The sequence below is a fragment of the Oncorhynchus keta genome, chromosome 15, assembly GCF_023373465.1.
Source record: "Oncorhynchus keta strain PuntledgeMale-10-30-2019 chromosome 15, Oket_V2, whole genome shotgun sequence".
Taxonomy (NCBI): Eukaryota; Metazoa; Chordata; class Actinopteri; order Salmoniformes; family Salmonidae; genus Oncorhynchus; species Oncorhynchus keta.
The window spans coordinates 15673827-15695409 of NC_068435.1; the positions used below are offsets into that span (position 1 = coordinate 15673827).

Genomic DNA, 21583 nt, shown 5'->3' on the forward strand with positions numbered 1-21583 from the left:
TGGGCAGAACTGAAAAAGCATGTGCGAGCAAGGAGGCCTACAAACCTGACTCCAGCTCTGTCAGAGGAAATGGGCCGAAATTCACCCAACTTATTGTGGGAAGCTTGTGGAAGGCTACCCGAAACGTTTGATCCAAGTTAAACAATTTAAAGGCAATGCTACCAAATACGAATTGAGTGTATGTAAACTTCTGACACACTGGGAATGTGATGAAAGAAATAAAAGCTGAAATAAATCATTCACTCTACTATTATTCTGACATTTCACATTCTTAAAATAAAGTGGTGATCCTAACTGACCTAAGACAGGGGATTTTTACTAGGATTAAATGTCAGGAATTGTGAAAAACTGAGTTTAAATGTATTTGGCTAAGGTGTATGTAAACTTCAACTGTAAATAATAGCCAAATATATGTCAACAAAAGAGTAAACGTGTTCAATTTAGGGTAAGACCACAAATATTTAAAATCAGAGTCCGACAAACACACTTACCTGAAAAGGCATGTCAATGGTGCCATTTCCAATCTGATTGACATTTGGCAATGATCCGCCATAATACTGCCCACGGTTTTGTCCCAACTGTAAATACTGGGTCTTCTGTAACTGAATAAAGAGAGTGAAGAAACAAAAGAATAAGCAAACATGGAGTCAGATAATGTTAGGTATGAAATATTCAAAAGGCAATAGTACAAATAAATCAAAAACAAAATGGAGGGGCTTCCGGTTGAGCATGTGAATGGAGAAGAGGCTTGTGGATGAGGCTCTTACGCATTAGTTAATTTTGGCAAATTTTTACTTTGCATTCCACTTTCTTACATAGCAGATTTGATTGATGAGTCCGTAAGTTACCTTTTTGATTCAAATGTCACATGATCTTAGGAGCAGAAGACCTGTAACTAACGTTTCAACTGGCACCGACTCCAGTCCAACCGTTATTCAGTCTCACGCGGTCACACTCCCCATAGAACTTCTGTATGGTTCTGATCTCGGAAATTACAGCTACCATTGCCACTCAGCTCAAAACTGTCATTGATGCTGCTCTGGCCACCTTCTCCGCTGCTCTGGCCACCTTCTCCGCCGCCCTGGATGGTGTCCGAGCCGCTGTGGATGAACAAGGCCACCAACTTAACGGCTTTGAACATGACCTGTGTGATGGCAGTAACCGCATAGTGAGAAAATGACAATGAGAAAATGGTTGCCCGTCTGAGCTCCGAAAACCAAAGACTGATTAACAAGACCGATGACCTGGAATCCCATTCTCATCGTTGCAATCTTCGGGTTGTTGGTATACCAGAGAAACTTGGCGGGAACTCTTAAGTTCATGTCAGACTTCTTCGCGGAGGTGCTAGTTCCGGCCATCGTTCCATCTACCCCGAAGCTGGACAGAGCCCACCGCATTGTCCCTTCCCCAGCGGGCGGAGACGACAACTCCAAGCCTAGAGTGTTTATCATCCGTTTTCATTATTACTGTGACACGGAGCGCATCCTCAAGAGGCAGGGCAGAGAGAGACCAGCTACATTTCTTTCAGATGCAAGGTGTTCATCTTTCCTGACCTCAGTGTCACCAAGAAGAGAGCTAAATTCCTTGAAGTGTTCTCATTTTGAACCATTTCATGTGTCTGAAGCAACAAACTCTGCCTTCCCGGAAAGCAAATTAAGTGCACTATAGGCCTAGCCCTGGTCAATCGGATGGGTCAGATTACCGTGTCTACAGTAAAGCAGCAGGCTTAAAAAAATGTCCACAGCATTGTTGATACTGTGATATTTCAAAATGTTTCAAATCATGACCAAAGAATACAGCAAAGAGATGCTGTTTTTATGAGTGAGTTCATGTTTAAGTTCTTACTCAGCACTGTCAACACTTTTTATTCAACACTTTTAGAGGCTATTAAAATGTGCATTCTTCAAACTTCCACTCACACGACAACCAACACTGCAGCTGTAATGAATGAGTAGGAAAGTCTATTGATAGGCTTGCATTATTATTAGCAGATTGGGTCTTTTTTAATATCGAGAAATATTTCACTTTCTCTGTTCATAGGAGTAACAACATGAATTTGTGCATTATGCAGGAATAATGCTGTACTACTCGAGTTTCACCATCAGCTGGAAGACGGTGTCCCTTTTTGGTCAGTGTCAACAGAGGAAAAGGAGAGCGGAAGGACGTTGAGAGGCGGACCCCTGTCTCCTCTTGCTCTCTCTCTCTGCTGAGCAACCTGGTCTCCGTGCATTTTGTATTATTCTGTATGTAAATCTGCAACATTATTTAAGATGATATGTTATGTATTAATTTCGTATGGTACGTTCCGTGGTGTGTGTGTCGTATGGTACGTTCCGTGGTGTGTGTGTCGTATGGTACGTTCCGTGGTGTGTGTGTCGTATGGTACGTTCCGTGGTGTGTGTCGTATGGTACGTTCCGTGGTATGTGTCGTATGGTACGTTCCGTGGTATGTATCGTATGGTACGTTCCGTGGTATGTATCGTATGGTACGTTCCGTGGTATGTATCGTATGGTACGTTCCGTGGTATGTATCGTATGGTACGTTCCGTGGTATGTATCGTATGGTACGTTCCGTGGTATGTATCGTATGGTACGTTCCGTGGTATGTATCGTATGGTACGTTCCGTGGTATGTATCGTATGGTACATTCCGTGGTATGTATCGTATGGTACATTCCGTGGTATGTATCGTATGGTACATTCCGTGGTATGTATCGTATGGTACGTTCCGTGGTATGTATCGTATGGTATGTTCCGTGGTATGTATCGTATGTTCCGATTTGCAAAATGTACAATGTTACGAATTTTCTAAATGGACAATATATTACAAATTTGCAAAACGTATGATATATTACAAATTCTAGCTAGATGTCTAATGTTTGCTCGCTCGGTAACGTTTACTAGGGGTTAGGGTTAAGGTTCGAGTTAAGTTTAGGAGTTAGGTTAAAGGGTTAAGGTTTGGGTTAGGGGAAGAGTTAGCTAAAAGGGTTAAGGTTATGCTATGAGACCAGGTTGCACGAAGACTGACCATCAGATGCAGGCCCCATCAGCCCAGTAAAATATTTAAATGTATGCTCGCTCAGCTGTGCCTCACGGGTAATACAACAACTGATCTATTACGAGTGTGATCATATAGCCTACCTCAAATTTTGAAATATATATATTTTTTAAATGGTCAGAACCACAATGCAATATCACGACAATTCAAGCAAAGCCAATATGCGGAGATAATGTATTTGGCATATAGCCTACTGCACAAACCTCATTGTTACAGTACTGTTTTTAAAAGGTTAATGTTGCATAGGCTTACATTTTTTAAGTCATGTAAAAATAAAATAAATCTGAGCCGTAGATCTCGGCTTGCATTTTGACTCAGGAAGTGATCTTCACTCAGAAAGGGTTGGTCTCCACTGAACGAGCCTATTCCAAGCCCTCAGAGTTTCCTGCGCCAGTGAGCTCGGGACAGACAGCTGATTTTTATAATGCTTCCACTGGATATATGGGATCATCAGATCATGATATTTTGCTCTTTCACATCGAGGCCGGGAGTTTTGGAAAGATTTTTCAAATCCAGAGGAACTATCATTTGATGTAAACTTTAAATATTAAAATTTTAAAAATACTTTGTTGCCTTGTGTGAGGTGAAGAAAAAGTGACTGAGAAGCTCAGCTTATTGGTGGTGTGTTAAGACAATCAGAAATCAGACATTGCCAAATGGGCAAGGAGTCTTTGGCAATTCTTTGGGCCTTCCTCTGACACCGCGTGGTATAGGAGTTGTCATGCCCTCTTCACGGCTGTCTTGGTGTGTTTGGACCATGACAGATTGTTGGTGATGTGGACACCAAGGAACTTGAATCTCTCAACCTGCTACACTACAGCCATCTCGATGAGAAGGGGGGAGTGCTCGGTCCTTCTTTTCCTGTAGTCCACAATCATCTCCTTTGTCTTGATCACGTTGAGGGAGAGGATGTTGTCCTGGCACCACACGGCCAGGTCTCTGACCTCCTCCCTATAGGCTGTCTCATTGTCACGGTATCTGTGTGCATTCAGATTTCCATCGATAAAATGCAATTGTGTTCGAGGACAGTAGCTTATGCCTTCCCATACCATAACCAACACCATGGGGCATTCTGTTCACAAGATGTTGACATCAGCAAATTGCTCTCCCACACGATGCCATACACTTGGTCTGCGGTTGAAGCTTGTTGGACATACTGCCAAATTCTCTAAAACTATGTTTTTCTGGTAGAGAAATTACTTTTAATTCTATGGCCACAGCTCAGGTGGACATTCTTGCAGTCAGCATGCCAATTGCACACTCCCTCAAAACTTGAGACATCTGTGGCATTGTGTTGTGTGACAAAACTTCACATTTTAGAGTAGCCTATTGGCACCTGTGTAATGATCATGCTGTTTAATCAGCTTCTTGAAAAGCCACATGTGTGTGTGGACAGGTGTCTTTTATACAAGTAACGAGTTCAAACAGGTGCAGTTAATACAGGTAATGAGTGGAGAACAGGAGGGCTTCTTAAAGAAAAACGAACAGGTCTGTGAGAGACGGAATTCTTACTGGTTTGTAGGTGATCAAATACTTATGTCATGCAATAAAATGCAAATGAATTATTTAAAAATCATACAATCTCTCACAGTAGAAGTGTACCTATGATAAAAATTACAGACCTCTACATGCTTTGTAAGTAGGAAAACCTGCAAAATCGGCAGTGTATCAAATATTTGTTCTCCCCACTGTATCTGATGCTGTCTTGACAAAAATAGTATGACATGCCATTCTCTTTTGGTCCAGACAGCATCAGATACATGGTGTGCACCAGTGATCACTTTCGCGGTCAAAAAGCAAGTTGAGATCTACCGCTCAGATTTTTTCAAAACATGACTTAAAATGTTTTAACATTGACCTAATAAAAACAGTTCTGTAAGAATGAGGTTTGTGCAGTAGACCTAATACATCATCACAGCATTTTGGCTATATGCCTGGCCTGCCGATATTGTTATTCTCAGACATATTATATTCCAAAACTCTAGATTTCATTACAAAATAGATCATCAGTTGGTGTAGCACTTGCAAGGCACAGCTGAGCATAAATGTAAATCATTTGCAAATTATTCACTTTTTTATTTTACTGGACAGATGGTGCCTGCATCTGATGGTAATGGTGCTTTCAAAACAACTGGGAACTCTGGGGGAAAAAATTAGGTCAAATCATGAAGTCAGTGAAATAGTTTCTGACTTGGAATTCCGAGTTGGATGACCGTTTAAAAATATTTTTCCCAGTCGGATATAATTTTTTTCCTGAGTTCCCAGTTGTCTTTGAACACACTGAAGTCGGAAGTCGTACATTTCCGAGTTCCCAGTTGTTTTTAACACGGCATTAGTCTCAGCAGCCGGAGAGAGCAGCAGAGGGTCCTTCCTTTCCTCCAGTGGAACTGACTAGAGAGAAGTGACACAGTCTTCCACCTGACTGCAAATCTCATGTCGCACCACCTCTGCCTCATGCAGAAATGTATGTTGTTCCTATGAGCAGAAAGTGAAATATTCTTCAATATTAAAATAGTGGGTGTACGAGCTGCTAATAATAATTACAACGCAGGGCTATCGATACACTAGGCTACTCATTCATTGCAGTTGCAGCGTGAGTGAAAGTAGGGAGAAGTGCATTTTATGTTTTCTAGTAGTGTTGAATAAAAACAGTGTTGACAGTGTTGAATGAAAAATTCAACATGAAATCATTCCTAAGAACAGAAGCTCTTTGCTCTATTCTTTGACAGTCTCTCTGTGGTCATGGTTGTAAAAGTGATTAAATCTTATGTAGGCTAGTATTGAACTTCGCTGTGGCCGGGGATGTGGAAGCACAGTAGGCACTGTGATTTGAGCTATCTGATTGACCATCTCAGAAGCTGCACTAATTTAGCCTAAGAGTTCCCTTCCGTCGAGTACACAGAGTTGGTATTTTCAGACAAATTAAATGGTTCATTATGGGAACACTTTGCTTACCCGGTGCGCAGGGCTTCTGAATCAAGTGCACATACCGCCAACAGCGGAACACAAAAACAAAAATGCGCAAGCCTTTATCACAGACTTTTTTGTTGGCTTTTGTACATAGATATAGATATTGTACATAGGAATACTTTGGTGACCTCTGGTCTCCACCTACTAAAACAAATGATCCATATTTCAATATTTTATTTGGAGGGACAAGGAGGTAAGGTAGGGCGGGCCCTGGTGAGAGGGCGGAGTTAGCCGTTTGAGAGAGTGGTGAATGTGCTACAAAAAACGCAACTCTGGGAGCCAAATCTTTGATCAACGTTGGAAGCAATATTTACATGTTGACCCATAATTTATTTTCTTTATTGTGTACAAAATACTTTATATGTACATTTGTGTACAAAAATATATATTTCAAATTAGAAAAAATGATATAGGTCTGGACCTCGGTGTCCTCATATGTACTGTAGTCACGGCCATGCTTTTGAGTGGATTATGATAGAGACATGAGGTTTGGACCATTGTTTTTTTTAATAGGATTATCTATAGAATTAACATTATTTTACCCATTGGTCAAAATCAGAGTTTCTAAACCCAGAGACGCAACATCGCAAGACTTCTAGAAACACTTGCGAAGCAGGCCGGGGTTTGGAGCTTGAGACATCAATGAGAGAAGTGAACAATTCTTACTTAGTTCCAAAATGTTCTCGAAATCTAATGGCACAACCTAGATTCGAGCCAATGTATTAAGTAGTTGAACTTGTTATTACTCAAACCATGTGAACGTGACAAACTGACACGTTTTAAAGTGTCAAAAACTACTTTATATATAAAGAGTGCCTTTGATTTGACGGCCTGTACATGCTCAGTTCAGTGCGAGACGACCATTAGACCCGATGACGTGTCTGCGCATGAGCGTCGCTTGCCAAAGTTGCCATGACAATGCTTACAAGCGTGATTTGGAATTTCTATTGGAGAAGCAGTTTCTGTCCATTACATATTGGACCATATTTGCTAGAATGTTATCCAGCTAACTAGCTAGCTAGAGTGGCTAGCTAGCTTATCTGTTGCATGTACGTGCTGACATTTCACTACCCAGGCTACGTGGTGGAATGCGAATGGGTCTCAACCAATGAAAATGTGTGGTGGGCAGGCCCAGCCCGGGTCGACCCAGCCCATAGCCAATCCTGCACCATTCCATTAGAGAAGCACCTGACTGCAGTGTGCAGTTCGGGGCAGGGATCAATGTGGGCGGAGTCAAACGTGTTTAACCGAACCCTTCCCGGCTCCTTCAAGGTCATCCAAGTTGAGGTAAACGTTGACGGTATTAACGTCAACGAAAGCGAAACTTAATCGAACCTAACCTGCATGAATAAAAATATAAACCATGGAAGTGAGTGAGACTGTCATTATGCATAATGTACTTTGTAATATTCATGTTATACCAGTGCAGTGGTATGTGTTTATATGACCAACTACTGCACCGATGTTAGCATACTGTTAATTTGCACGTGAGCTCGCTAATTGCTCACAATGAGGGAATGTTATTTGGATTTGCCTACTTGTGCAGTAAGCCTAGGTTTATATGTACAGTTATTTAATCGATTTTATTGTTGATTTTCTGTGTTTCTTCAATGTATGCCTTGATGTGTTTGGCTGGCTCTAAATGTGCAAGCGAGCCTACACAGCCTACCCATTGTATATACAATAATGAAATCACCAGGTTCCAACATACATGGCAAGTCAAGAAAAGTCATTGTCACTTGTCCACACTGCAAACTGAAGTTAAATAAGAAAAACTTAAAACACATTTAAGAAGAAAGCATACACATTGCTTTGAAACAGTGTCCAATGAAAGATTTTTGGCACGTGAGTACATTGATGTGCGAAACTGTGTGTTTGCAGTCGAAAATACATTTTCTGGTCCAGCAAAATTCATACATGTTGTGAAAAATACTAATTCAGTTACAACTGTGTTCAAAAAAAGTATTAACTATTATCATTGTTGTAGTAGTTGGGACCCCCATCCGATTGGCCGATTTTCTTCTTCAAAGGAAAACATGCAGCAAATTAAGCGATGGTGGTGCCTAGTTCTCCTGCAGAACTTTCCCATGCCGTCAGTATTGAACATTATAAAAACGTTTAATTTGCATCCTTAAAATCACTTGTTTCACTGTAGACAGACTGTCCTGAATATATTTTCATATTGAATGTATGTCATTCCCTCACTAAGGTCTGAAGAAGAGAGGTTGAATGATTGAAAAAGGAGGTGAAAACAAAACACACTATACATGTAGGTTTCATATGAGTGGTATAGTCTTTACACTCCTTTCTCATATGGCGAGTGGTATAGTATTAACCCCGCCCCTCTCCAATATATTTCAGGATGATGTAGAAGACGCCACATCAGCATCCAGCTCATTCTTGTACACACATCCTTAGAGGTTCCCTAACATTACTTAATGACCACAATATGTTTTCTTTCTAGACGATACTGAAAACTAAATGCACAGCGAACTGGGTATGAGGTCTGTGTGTAATGCTGAAGGCTTGATGCATGGCAAGATATAATAGTTGTGATGACTTGTTGAGTAGTTATAGATACCACTGAAAACCCCTTTAATAATTGTGGCTTTTGTTTGCATGGTGGTATTGTGAAATTGTGGTGTAATTTGACTTGACGACCCAATTAGGCACTACTCTTAATATTTATTCTTCCCTTTTCTTCAAGGAAAAGGGACACCCTAGAGGCAGCATTTACGAAGAGGCATGACGAAGAGGAACATATTCTCCTCAAGGAACCATTCATGTTACAGTTACAGAGAGATTGAGATGTTCTATGTGGAGGCAGTTGACAACAAGAAAATTACTGTCTTTGCCTCTTTTGAGGAGCAGGAGTGAAGCCATTTGAGGAGTGGTCAAAGATTGTTTTTGTCTGCTGTGTTAATTGTTTAAATTGTTAATTGTGTTATGTTGTTTAGTAAAGATGAAGTAGAAGTCACCCTGAGTCTCTGATCTCTGTGCTGGAGCTGGCATAACTTAATGTACAAAGCACATTCAGCATGTCTATAAGGTATAGTGTCTCCATTCTCATGAGGAAAGTAAATAGCATTATAAATCAGGAAAGGTAGTAAATGTGTGTATATATACTCAATGAAATAATATAATTAAAGTTATAACATTTATCAACACAATTTTAACAGTACATGACAAATCTGTTCACTGCAACAATATCAGTAGCTTGTCTGAAATATAGCATGAAGCAAAAGGTGTTAACACATCTGCTGGTAATTCATATAATATTTTTTACGATCTTAAAATGAAATACGTTTGTATTCAACGCGTGACTTGCGCAAACGTGTGTGTTTGTATTCAATGTGACTGTCAAACCTCAGACAAAAACAAACGTGGGCGGGGTCAAACGTTTGACTCCGTCCACATTAAGACCCGCCCCGAACTGCACACTGCAGTCAGGATGCTTGTTCCATAAACCAAGGGGTACTTCAGTCAGTGCGCTATGCCAATGTCGCTAGCTCTACACGCCTATGTGATAATAAGGATGACAGAAATAACCCTGTGAGTTTCTATTTTTAATTTCATGGTCGCACATTGAGATTAGTGGTTGCAAGTACGAATCACAATGTGTAATTTCGCAAGCTTGTATCGTGTGAAAAATTTAACAATGGTCGCAAATGTGTAACTTGACATTTGAATACATTCAATAAGATTTGCATGCATAATTTATTTTAATTATTACAAGTCAATTTACGACTATAAATATTCTGAAGTGCATCAAAAATACACTTGCAGATGTTATCTGCTCGGGGGTTCTGTCACGTTACCAAGAGACTCAAACTTGTAGGTTTTGTACATCTGTAGAAAGATATTCGCAATCAGCAAGACCACAGCCGCCTATTGCAGCAACTATTGGCTGGATTGTTCTGTCAATCACATCTCAGGAAGTAGTTTGAAGATAAATCATTCCTACAAAGTAACGTTAATGTTACTTGGCCTGAAGTACTAGAATAAAGGTTATCTTTTATGTGTACATCGATGTGTGTGTGTGTGTGTGTAAAGGCATGACAGTAGCTTGTTTATCATGTGAAATATAAAATGGTTTAATTTCAGACAAACTCCATTGACAGCAGCTAAATTAACTTTAGCAAGCTATAATTTGGCTGTATAGGCTTGTACACATTTACTTGAGTGTTTTTAATTAGCACAGTTTGCCAAACTGAGTGACTAGGATTATTGTTATTCATGTTTTTGTTATTGCATTTCAGGTGGAGGGAGTAAGATCACTACAAAGCAGAAAACTGCAAGACAACCAAAGGACCCTAGAGGTATTACAGTCAATGCTTATGAAGTGGATATTGTATGTGAATTGCCCATTCATATCATTGACACTTACAAAATGGTTGGATTGTTTAGCAACATGTGCAGTAAATGCTAACACGGCTTTGGTGTGTTAGCAAGGTACATAATGTATTGGTCATCTCCCCATCAGACCTCTGCATGCTGTGACATGGGCCTCTCATTCATATCTTTATGTACATTTTCTTTATCCCCTTACACTGTGTATAAGACAGTAATTTTGGAATTGTTAGATTACTTGTTGGTTATTACTGCACTGTCGGAACTAGAAGCACAAGCATTTCGCTACACTCGCATTAACATCTGCTAACCATGTTTATGTGACAAATAAAATTGTATTTGATTTGAAACATCTACTTCCAGCTGCTTGACTATTTGGGGCCTTCAGTTGTACCTTACATCACAGCAAGAGTCTCCTTATCTCTGTCTCATAGTCATTTAACATGTATTATGTGTCCACTCAATCATGAAAACTGCTACAGACACAAGAACTGCACCAGAGTGATGATAGCCAGCTAGCCGAGCCATTGCGTGAGAGATCAAATCAAACTTTGTCACATGCACCGAATACAACAAGTGTGGACTTTACCTTAAAATGCTTACTTACAAGCCCTTAACCAACAGTGCAGATTAATAAGAAACTATTTACCAAGTAGACTAAAATAAAAAGTAACACAATAAGAATAACATAAGGCTATATACAGGGGCTACCGAGGCAGTGTGTGGGGGTACAGGTTAGTTGAGGTAATCTGTACATGTAGGTGGGAGCTAAGTGACTATGCATAGGTAACAAACAGTGAGTAGCAGCAATGTACAAAAGGGGGGGGGTCAATGTAAATTGTCCAGTGGCAATTTTATTAACTGTTCAGCAGTCTTATGGCTTGGGGTAGAAGTCTTTTAGACCTAGACTTGGCACTTTGGTACTGCTTGCCGTGGCAGAGAAAAGTCTATAACTTGGGTGACTGGAGTATGACAATTTTATGGGTTTTCCTCTGACTATTATATAGGTCCTGGATGGCAGGAAACTTGGCCTCAGTGATGTACTGGGCTGTTCGCACTACCCTCTGTAGCGCCAAGTGTTGACACTAAGTAACTCGAGGTAGAACAAATGGGTGGGTTATCTTTCACAGGGGAATGTGAAAGGGGTGGTGCTTCAATGGTGGGTAACACACTGAAGAAACAGCACCGCTCATGCTAGCCAAACAAATCGAATGGTGGTTTAACCCAGAGGTTGCTAGCTAAAACACCAGTGATGCCGTTAGCTCACCAACTTGCCAAGACACTTAAAGTTTAGCTAGCTAACTCCGAGCGGTGGGAACCGACAGAGCTAGAGATCCCTGGTAGAAGAACCTACAATTTGTGAGAAACTGCTATTAGCGGGATGTGAAAGCAGTGGATCTAGCTAGGTAACAATGCCAATTGTGTGTAGGCCAGGCAACAGGTGTACTGTAGCTAGCCGACGAAACAAAAACACTACTTACAAGCTGCAGAATTCCTGAAAATTAGCCACTGAATGCTCTGTGCTGGGGTGTTAATCCCCACTAAAATAAACAGTTAAATCGAGAGCTAGTTTTCTGAAGAAAGCTACTTAACAGGCAAGTAACCCAATAGACTTGTGAAGAGGCTAAGAATGAGGTAACCAGAGCGGTGCAGGGTGTTATGTAGACATGTGGGGCATACATCCCCAAAGCTCTTATTGGCTCAACTATGACCGCAAAAAAGGGTGTGTCCAGTAGTGAAATGTCAAACCCAGTCGACTGAAAGAACTGACATTCACTTGTCTATTTGTCCTATTCTTCAGGCTTGTCTGGGATAGGTATGTAGTAGGCACACCTGTGATGTCTTATATACACGGGGTGAAAGTAAGGTGGCATGGTCCAGTACGCAAAGATTGTGTGGGTACGCCATACCGGTAAAACATGAGCCTATCACAATTAATACAACATGCCCTAACATTTGCGAATTGACTGGAAACCAGGTGGTTTATGAGCCAAATTGCTTTGTGGTTTGAGGAGAACACTTACATTTTGTCAAGGTAGAGATGAGTGGCTGAGACACTTGTGAATAAGGCAGAGATGAGTGGCTGAGACCGAGGCACGTGTAGACAACAGTGGATGCATCAATTCAGGCTACAAGTGTAAGCCTAATGACAATTGCAGAATGTCATTACAATACATGTGGGTGTTTTGTAACAGATGTCTCTTTCCAGTCATCAAATTGCAGATGCATAGTGCACCGTTGGGGTTTGGATGCTGAAATTATTTTGTGAGTGGACAAATGTGTATGGATAGCTTACAGGAGCACCTTTGTTAGGTGATTGTTTGACAATCATGACTGGTTGTGTTCATGCCACATTAAAAAGGAACAGGGGGCATGTCCATATTGCTAGGGGAAGCTAAGCTTTCCCTGAAGTAAATTGAATTATATAGGAGTTTACTCCTGTCTATACAGAAATACATAATCATTAAAAATAGGCTACTGCACAAGAAAGGATGATTTAACCACAGAGGATCAATTGCTTCTTTAAAAAAAAATATATATCTTTTTTTTCAATGCATAGCCTACAGTCAGAAGGGCCCGCAATTTGGGCAGCGTGCCCTGCAAGCAAGAGATGCCCAGCCAGGCATATCGCAACATTTTACAAATACAATTATATGGATTAAACAACATTGTTTTTTTTGTTTTTTTAAAGAACATGAGTAGACAAAACTACAAAACTTTATTGCGGTTGGGGATCAACCCCCTCCCTCCCCCCTACATTTGGCCATTGAAAAGCCTTCACAGTTGCATCCTTCCTCAGGGAACTAACTGTCTGCTGATGGCTGACAACAGGGTGGCAGGTTTTTACACGTGCTGCTCTAGAGTTCCATGGCCCAGCAGACTCACCTAGGGATAGGGGGAAGGACACGTTAGTTTGTCTGGGATACTTTTAGAGGGAGGAGAGAGTATGAATTGGAGTGAGTACAGTCATTCCAACCAGTGACCGTGGATAATATGCTATGTCATCACACAGACAGCCATAGTGAAGGAGGTTTACATAGTGCGTAAAGCATATTACCACCAGCAGAGCTTACTTCTCTACTCTGGAGAGATTGCAGGTTGTTGGCCAGAAGGCTTTGGTGGTCCTTGGAATATTCTCTCTGTAGCACCTGTAGAGAAATGGATAGAGGAACAGAATGCAATTGAATGAGAGAGCAAGAGCGTTAACATTTACATTGTTAAATATTGAGGAATATAAAGGGTGCCTTCCAATCAGACAAATGGATGCATGAAACACAGCAACTCAATGGTTTTCCAATGAAGGAGTGTGAGAGGCTTTTGTTGTCCGTCAGAAAAGTAGCAAAGACTATCCTTCAACAAATTAAAAACATAGAACAGCATTGTTCCTGACCAAACAGCTGTGTTGGACATGTGTTTAATGCATTTTGTTTTGAATGCAGCCTTACTCTGTGGTTGAAGTGGTATCATGTCTATAACTTCACTCTCACTCCCCCTACAGGGTTAATACACATTTTAGGTAGAATTTCATGAATTTCAGGCTAATTGATCTTTAGGAAAATACTTTTGCAATTATGTTAGCACAGGTGAAAAATGTTGTCCTGATTGAAGAAGCAATAAAACTAGCCTTCTTTAGACTAGTTGAGTATCTGGAGCATCAGAATTTGTGGGTTTGATTACAGGCTCAAAATGTTGTCCTGATTGAAGAAGCAATAAAACTAGCCTTCTTTAGACTAGTTGAGTATCTGGAGCATCAGAATTTGTGGGTTTGATTACAGGCTCAAAATGGCCAGGAACAAAGACCTTTCTTCTGAAACTCGTCAGTCTGTTCTTGATCTGAGAAATGAAAGCTAATCCATGTGAGAAATTGCCAAGAAACTGAAGATCTCATACAATGCTGTGTACTACTCCCTTCACAGAACAGTGCAAACTGTCTCTAACCAGAATAGAAAGAGTGGGAGGCCCCGGTGCACAACTGAGCAAGAGGACAAGTACATTAGTGTCTAGTTTGAGAAACAGATGCCTCACAAGTTCTCAACTGGCAGCTTCATTAAATAGTACCCACAAAACACCAGTCTCAACGTCAACAGTGAAGACGCGACTCCGGGATGCTGGCTATCTCTGTCTAGTGTCTGTTCTTTTGCCCATCTTAATATTTTATTTTTATTGGCCAGTCTGAGATATGGCTTTTTCTTCACAAATCTGCCTAGAAGGCCAGCATCACAGAGTTGCCTCTTCACTGTTGACTTTGAGATTGGTGTTTTGTGGGTACTATTTAATGAAGCTGCCTTTGACAGCTTTGCACACTCTTGGCGTTCTCTCAACCAGCTTCACCTGGAATGTTTTTCCAGCAGTCTTGAAGGAGTTCCCACATATACTGAGCACTTGTCTGCTTTTCCTTCACTCTGCGGTCCAACTCATCCCAAACCATCTCAATTGGGTTGAGGTCAGGTGATTGTGGAGGCCAGGTCCTCTGATGCAGCACTCCATCACTCTCCGTCTTGGTCAATTAGCCCTTACACAGCCTGGAGGCGTGTTGAGTCATTGTCCTGTTGAGAAACAAATTATAGGGAGACTAAGTGAAAACCAGACGTGATGGCATATTTCTGCAGAAGGCCATGCTGGTTAAGTGTGCCTTGAATTCTAAATAAATCAGTCTCACCAGCAAAGCACCATCACACTTCTTCCATGCTTCACAGTGGGAACCACACATGCAGAGCTCACGAAGTTCACCTACTCTGTCTCACAAAGACATGGCGGTTGAAACAAAAAATCTCATTTGTACTCATCAGACAAAAGGACAGATTTCCACTGGTCTAATGTCCATTGCTCCGGTTTCTTGGAAGCAGGTCTTTATTGGTGTCTTTTAGTAGTGGTTTCTTTGCAACAATTTGACCATGAAGGCCTGATTCACGCAGTCTCCTCTGAACAGTTGATGTTGAGATGTGTCTGTTACTTGAACTCTAAAGAATTTATTTCTGCTTCAATTTCTGAGGATGGTAAATCTAATTAACTTATCCTCTCCAGCAGAGGTAACTCTGGATCTTCCTTTCCTGTGGCGGTCCTCATGAGAGCCAGCTTCATCATAGCGCTTGATGGTTTTTGTGACTGCACTTCAAAAAATGTTCAAAGTTCTTACATTTCAGCATTGACAATGTCATGTCTTAAAGCAATGATGGATTGTCGTTTCTATTTGCTTATTTGAGCTGTTCTTGCCATTGAATGGACTTGTTTTTTTACCAAATAGGGCTATCTTCTGTATACCACCCATACCTTATCACAACAACTAATTGGCTCAAACACATTAAGGAAAGAAATTCCACAAATTAACTTAACAAGGCACACCTTTTAATTGAAATGCATTACAGGTCACTACCTCATGAAGCTGGTTGAGAGCATGCCTAGAGTGTGCAAAGCTGTCACCAAGGCAAAGGGTGGAGGATACTTTGAAGAATCATTTCAAATATATTTTGATTTGTTTAAACACTTTTGGTTACTACATGATTCCATATGTGTTATTTCATAGTTTGTCTTCACTATTATTCTACAATGTAGAACATTGTAAAAATAAAGAAAAACCTGGGAATGAGTAGGTGTCAAATTTTGACTGGTCCTGTATAACATTGCAACATAGGAATATATTTTCTTAGCAGAACTGCATCGAAAGAAACTCTTTCTCAGTTGCAAAAGCAGCAAGGACTTTTCACAAAATTGCATTCCGCAAACAACGACATTGCAAGAGCTAGTAGCTATGTACTGTCCCACGAAATTGCTAAACATAGTAAGCCATTCGCTGAGGGGGAATTCATTAAAAAAAATAATGTATCGACTCTGCAGCAATACTTTTCCCCGACAAGAAAGAGCTGTTTGAAAATGTTTACCTGTCAAAACGAACAGTGACACGGCGTGTTGTTGATATTCTTACGAGGCATAACCCCATACTTTGAAATTACAGAGGAGTTTGCTTCAATGAAGAGCACAACCACAGGGAACGATGTGTTGGAGTCGGTTAATAAGTGTGTGGCAAAGCTGGGACTGAGTTTTAAAAAGTTATACAGTGTGACCACTGATGGGTGCCCAAACATGACAGGAAAAAACATTGGCCTTTTGTAAAGGATACAAGATCGAGTAGCTGAGCTGAACCCAGTTCAGAAAAGTATTTTCCTGCATTGCATTATTCATCAGGAGGTGCTCTGTAAATGTGTTCTGAAAATTAGCCATGTTGTGGATAGTCACTAAAGTGGTAAATTTCATAAGAGCAAAATCTTTAAACCACAGGCAGTTTGTCTAACTGTTGGAAGAGAGTCCTGTCATACAGATCTCCCCTACCACACAAAGGTGAGATGGCTGAGATTGGGGAATGTACTTAAAAAGGGTGTGGGACCTGAAGTTGGAGATTGCAGCGTTTTTGCAAATGAAAGGAAAATGTGTATTTCCCTCAACTGCAAGATAAAGAGTGGTTGGCTGATTTTGCCTTCACAGTGGACATCATGGCCCTCATGAATGAACTGAATTCCAAACTAGAAGGGAAGGGCCTTTTTTGCAAATCAGATGTACAGGCTTGTCAGCCTTCAATGGAAAATTACTGCTCCTGACCCGCCAGCTAGAAGCCAACAATCTCACCCACCTTCTGACACTGCTAGTGTGTTCCCTATCAGATGACCAGCGGGAGAAGTATACATCGCTGCTGCGTGCTTTGAACAGTGAGTTCTCTCGTCGTTTTGAGGATTTCAAAGTGTTGGAAAATGACATGCTGTTGGTTTCCTCTCCTTTCACCTTCAATGTGGATAACGCACCCACGGACCTGCAACTTGAGCTTATCGATCTTCAGTCTGATGCAGTGATTGGAAAACTATTCAAAACACTGTCACTGATGAGGTTCTATGCATCTCTTGAACAAAACTTTCCAAAGATTAGGAGTCATGCTCAGAAGAGGTTTGTACTGTTTGGGTCAACCTATGTATGTGAACAGATTTTCAGTGATGAAATATAACAAGTCAGATCATCTCTTACCGACTCACCTCCTAAGCAATCCTGTGCATAACGACGTCAGAAACTATGATCGACTTCACTGCTCTAGTCAACACCCATCAGAGACTTCACTCCTCACACTGATTGAGTAGTTTAAAATGTAATGTTGAGCTCTCTTGTGTTATTGCTGCAGAGATGGTTGTCCTTCTGGAAGGTTCTCCCATCACAACAGAGGATCTCTAGAGCTCTGTCAGAGTGACCATTGGGTTCTTGGTCACCTCCCTGACCAAGGCCATTCTCCCCCGATCGCTCAGTTTGGCCGGGAGGCCAACTCTAGGAAGAGTCTTGGTGGTTCCAAACTTCTTCCATTTAAGAATGATGGAGGTCACTGTGTTCTTGGGGACCTTCAATGCTGCATACATTTTTTGGTACCCTTCCCCAGATCTGTGCCTCGACACAATTCTGTCTCGGAGCTCTACGGAAAATTATTTGGACCTCATGGCCTGGTTTTTGCTCTGACATGCAATGTCAACAGTGGGACCTTATATAGACAGGTGTGTGCCTTTCTAAATCATGTCCAATTAATTGAATTTACCACAGGTGGACTGCAATCAAGTTGTAGACGGAAACAGGATGCACCTGACCTCGATTGTATGTCTCATAGCAAAGGGTCTGAATACTAATGTACATTTTTTCATTTCACCTTTATTTAACCAGGTAGGCTAGTTGAGAACAAGTTCTCATTTACAACTGCGACTGGCCAAGATAAAGCAAAGCAGTGCGACACAAACCACAACACGGAGTTACACATGGAATAAACAAAACATACAGTCAATAACACAATAGAAAAAAGTCTATATACAGTGTGTGCAAATGAGGTAGGACAAGGGAGGAAAGGCAATGAATAGGCCATAGTGGCGAAATAATTACAATTTAGCAATTAAAACACTGGAGTGATGGATGTGCAGAAGATGAATGTGCAAGTAGAGATACTGGGATGCAAAGGAGCAAAATAAAAACAGTATGGGGATGAGGTAGTTGGATGGGCTATTTACAGATGGGCTATGTACAGGTGCATTGATCTGTGAGCTGCTCTGACAACTGGTGCTTAAAGTTTGTGAGGGAGATATGAGTCTCCAGCTTCAGTGATTTTTGCAATTGGTTCCAGTCATTGGCAGCAGAGAACTGTAAGGAAAGGCGGCCAAAGGAGGAATTGGCTTTGGGGGATGACCAGTGAAATATAGGTGCTGGTAGCGATCGGTTGAAGAGCATGTGTTTAGTTTTACTTGCATTTAAGAGCAGTTGGAGGCCACAGAAGGAGAGTTGTATGGCATTGAAGCTCACCTGGAGGTTAGTTAAACACAGTGTCCAAAGAAGGGCCAGAAGTATACAGAATTGAGAAATAAGGTATCTATTTTATTAATGCGCTTGCTAAAATGTCTAAACCTGTTTTTGCTTTGTCATTATGGGTTATTGTGTGTGTATTACTGAGGCTGTAATGTAACAAATTGTGGAAAGTCAAGGTCTGAATACTTTCCATAGGAACTGTATATTTAAAAAAAAATGTATTACTTACTGACATGGATTGTTCCTGCTGGTAGGTCTCAACCTGGATGCAGGGAAATGGCCTGCAGGACTCGGAGTATGGTTGTATCTACTGTATCTCCACCAGGCTCCTGGAAATCAGACGAGAAACCTGCATAGATTAACCAAATAAAATGGTACCTCTATTTAGTCAAGTCAATATAATTATTTTTACATTGGAGTGTATAGGTTTTTGTTCCAGCACTTCACCAACACCTCATTCAACTAACTGATCTAATTTTGACAAAAACAAGCAGTTCAGTCCGCTGGGACAGAAATCACCCACGACTGTATTATTTAATGAACTTCAAGTTACAAGCTTACAATTCTGCATGATATAAATATATCCACACATGTTATTCTCTGTCTAACCTTGTGAATAACCTCCAAGAACAAGTTTAAATTGAGCTAGCTAGCTAACGTTAGCTGCTGTCAATTGTCTGACATGTACCATTATATTTCACGTTAAACACACATTTTCACAAAAAAAAAATCAATCGATGTACACATATGAAATAGATGATTACCTTCAAGTAGACTTTTATTCTAGTACTTCAGGCCGAGGATTAAGTAACGTTGTTACTTTGTAGAAATTACTTCTCTTTTCCTCTTCAAGCTAATTCCTGAGATTTGACTGATGGAACAATCCAGCCAATGGTTGGAGCAATAGGCGGCTGTGGTTTTAGCTGATTGGCCAGGAGTAAAAAAGGTCCTCCAGGTCTGCTCAAACCATTTGACTTGCGAATGTCTTTCTACAAAATGTACGAATCACTTAGTAATGTGACAGAACTCTGAGAATGTATATTTTTGATTCACATCAGAATATTGTGAACATTGTGGTAAATGGACTTGTAATAATCAGATGTGGACTCTAGTCACATGACATGGACCTGATGATTTGAGACTCGACTTGATAGAAAAGAAAATAACTTGAGACTTGACGCCTCAAGACTCCACTTTGACTTGAAATTATCTGGCCAGATTTTGTAATGTATTGTCAATCATTTTGACACGGAGTCTCTGTGGATTACTCTCCTGGCACCCAGAGACAGTATTGCACTTGCAAACAAAACAGACTGGCTAGTGAAACACACACTCAACCCTCTGATTGGACCAGCAAACTGTCAATCAACACAGGTTGAGAACTAGAGCAGTGAAGGTTTTGGGGAGGTTGCGAGTAGGCCTATAATTATTTAGATAAATATTTGAATAGGCTACATACAGTATATGCTAGGCTACCATTTGTATTTTAGATATGTAGATTTGGTTATAAAATGTGGATACTAACGTAGGTCTAGGGAATTGCACAAAATTATTATTTTAAAAACATCTAATGGTGCTTCAGAAAGAACAAGTTTCCCATCCTGGCTGTTTACCAATCAGCATTAGCACGCAAAGGCGGGTGCACATATCCACATCAGTGACCAGAAAGCGCTTGTTTAATTTTCTCTGGTTTTGCCTGGCAAAAACAGAGTAACCTACCTGCATTAATATTATCCATATAAAGCTGGCTAACGTTTTAGCAATCTGCTACGGACACATCTTTGCCACAATACCTGCAGTGCTTGACTTGAGCTGAAATAGGTGCCGGTAGGTCTACTCATTTTGGGTGCCGGTACTGTTTATATTTAGGTACAGGAGCTCCACTATACTTTTGAGCTAATATTCTATAAAAAAAGGAACAGGAGCTCAAGCAGTAGAACATGTTAGGTGCCGGTACTCAGCTCCGGTGATCTCCTGCCCAAGTCATGCACTACCTGGTGGTTTCATTGATCATTTTCATATTTCCAATAGGCCTAGTTTAGTTGAGTAATAATTAATATAATTCAGTGGTGGTACTGTATGTCTAAAGATAGCTGTAACATCACACTACCTTCTATACTTATGGGATTGTTGTAGTAACGCCGATTGTTGTAGTTGCGCCACTCGGGAGGCCCCGCCACTCGGGAGGCCCCGCCACTCGGATTTTGTACTAGACAAAATATTTTTGCATAATTAAGTCAAAAAACAAACGGATTACATACTTTGTACTGTTTATAAAAAAAGAAATGTATTAGTAAGAAGTAATGTGGTACAATGCTAAATTTCTTTTCATTTTTTGTAACCCGAGTCTTTTAATAATCAAAATATCAGAGAAAATGTTCAGCTGCCCCTTTAAGGGTGGGAGGTTAACATAGTAATGACATGAGTCCTTTCACGTATCATATTTGGGATACGACAAGGACATCTCTTTGCTATTAGTTGAAGCAGCAGACTCAAGTTGAAAAACAACCAAACTTGTGAACAAAACAATGTAAACAGCCAAGAAACACAGGACAATGTCTCACTTTGTTGACCATCGAGTAAATTAGACCATCTTTTATGCCTGTGCACAGTGCCTCCAAAAATGAATCGATCAGCACTTCACTCATTGCGCACAGCTCCCATGCCAGGCAGTGTTTCTGCATGAGGTGGGATATAGGATTCCTATTTCTTTATTCAAATAGCAGCTATGACCGGCCTCCCTAGTGGTATAGCGCTCTAAGGTGCCACTACAGACACGGGTTTGATCCCAGGATGTGTCGCAGCCGGCCGCGATTGGGAAACCCATAAGGCAGCGTACAATTGGCCCAGCGTCGTCCAGGTTAGGGGAGGGTTTGGCCGTCCGGGATAT

The 21583-nt window shown here is 40.8% G+C and overlaps 1 protein-coding gene across 1 annotated transcript in view; it reads right to left on the bottom strand.

Moving 5' to 3' along the window:
- Nucleotides 1-21583, bottom strand: part of LOC118395186 (CREB-regulated transcription coactivator 1-like) — a 43829-nt gene that overhangs the window by 13490 nt on the left and 8756 nt on the right. The window contains exon 2 of the mRNA XM_052462686.1: nt 492-602. Within this exon, the coding sequence (XP_052318646.1) occupies nt 492-602 (111 nt within the window). The remainder of the gene's footprint in view (nt 1-491; nt 603-21583) is intronic.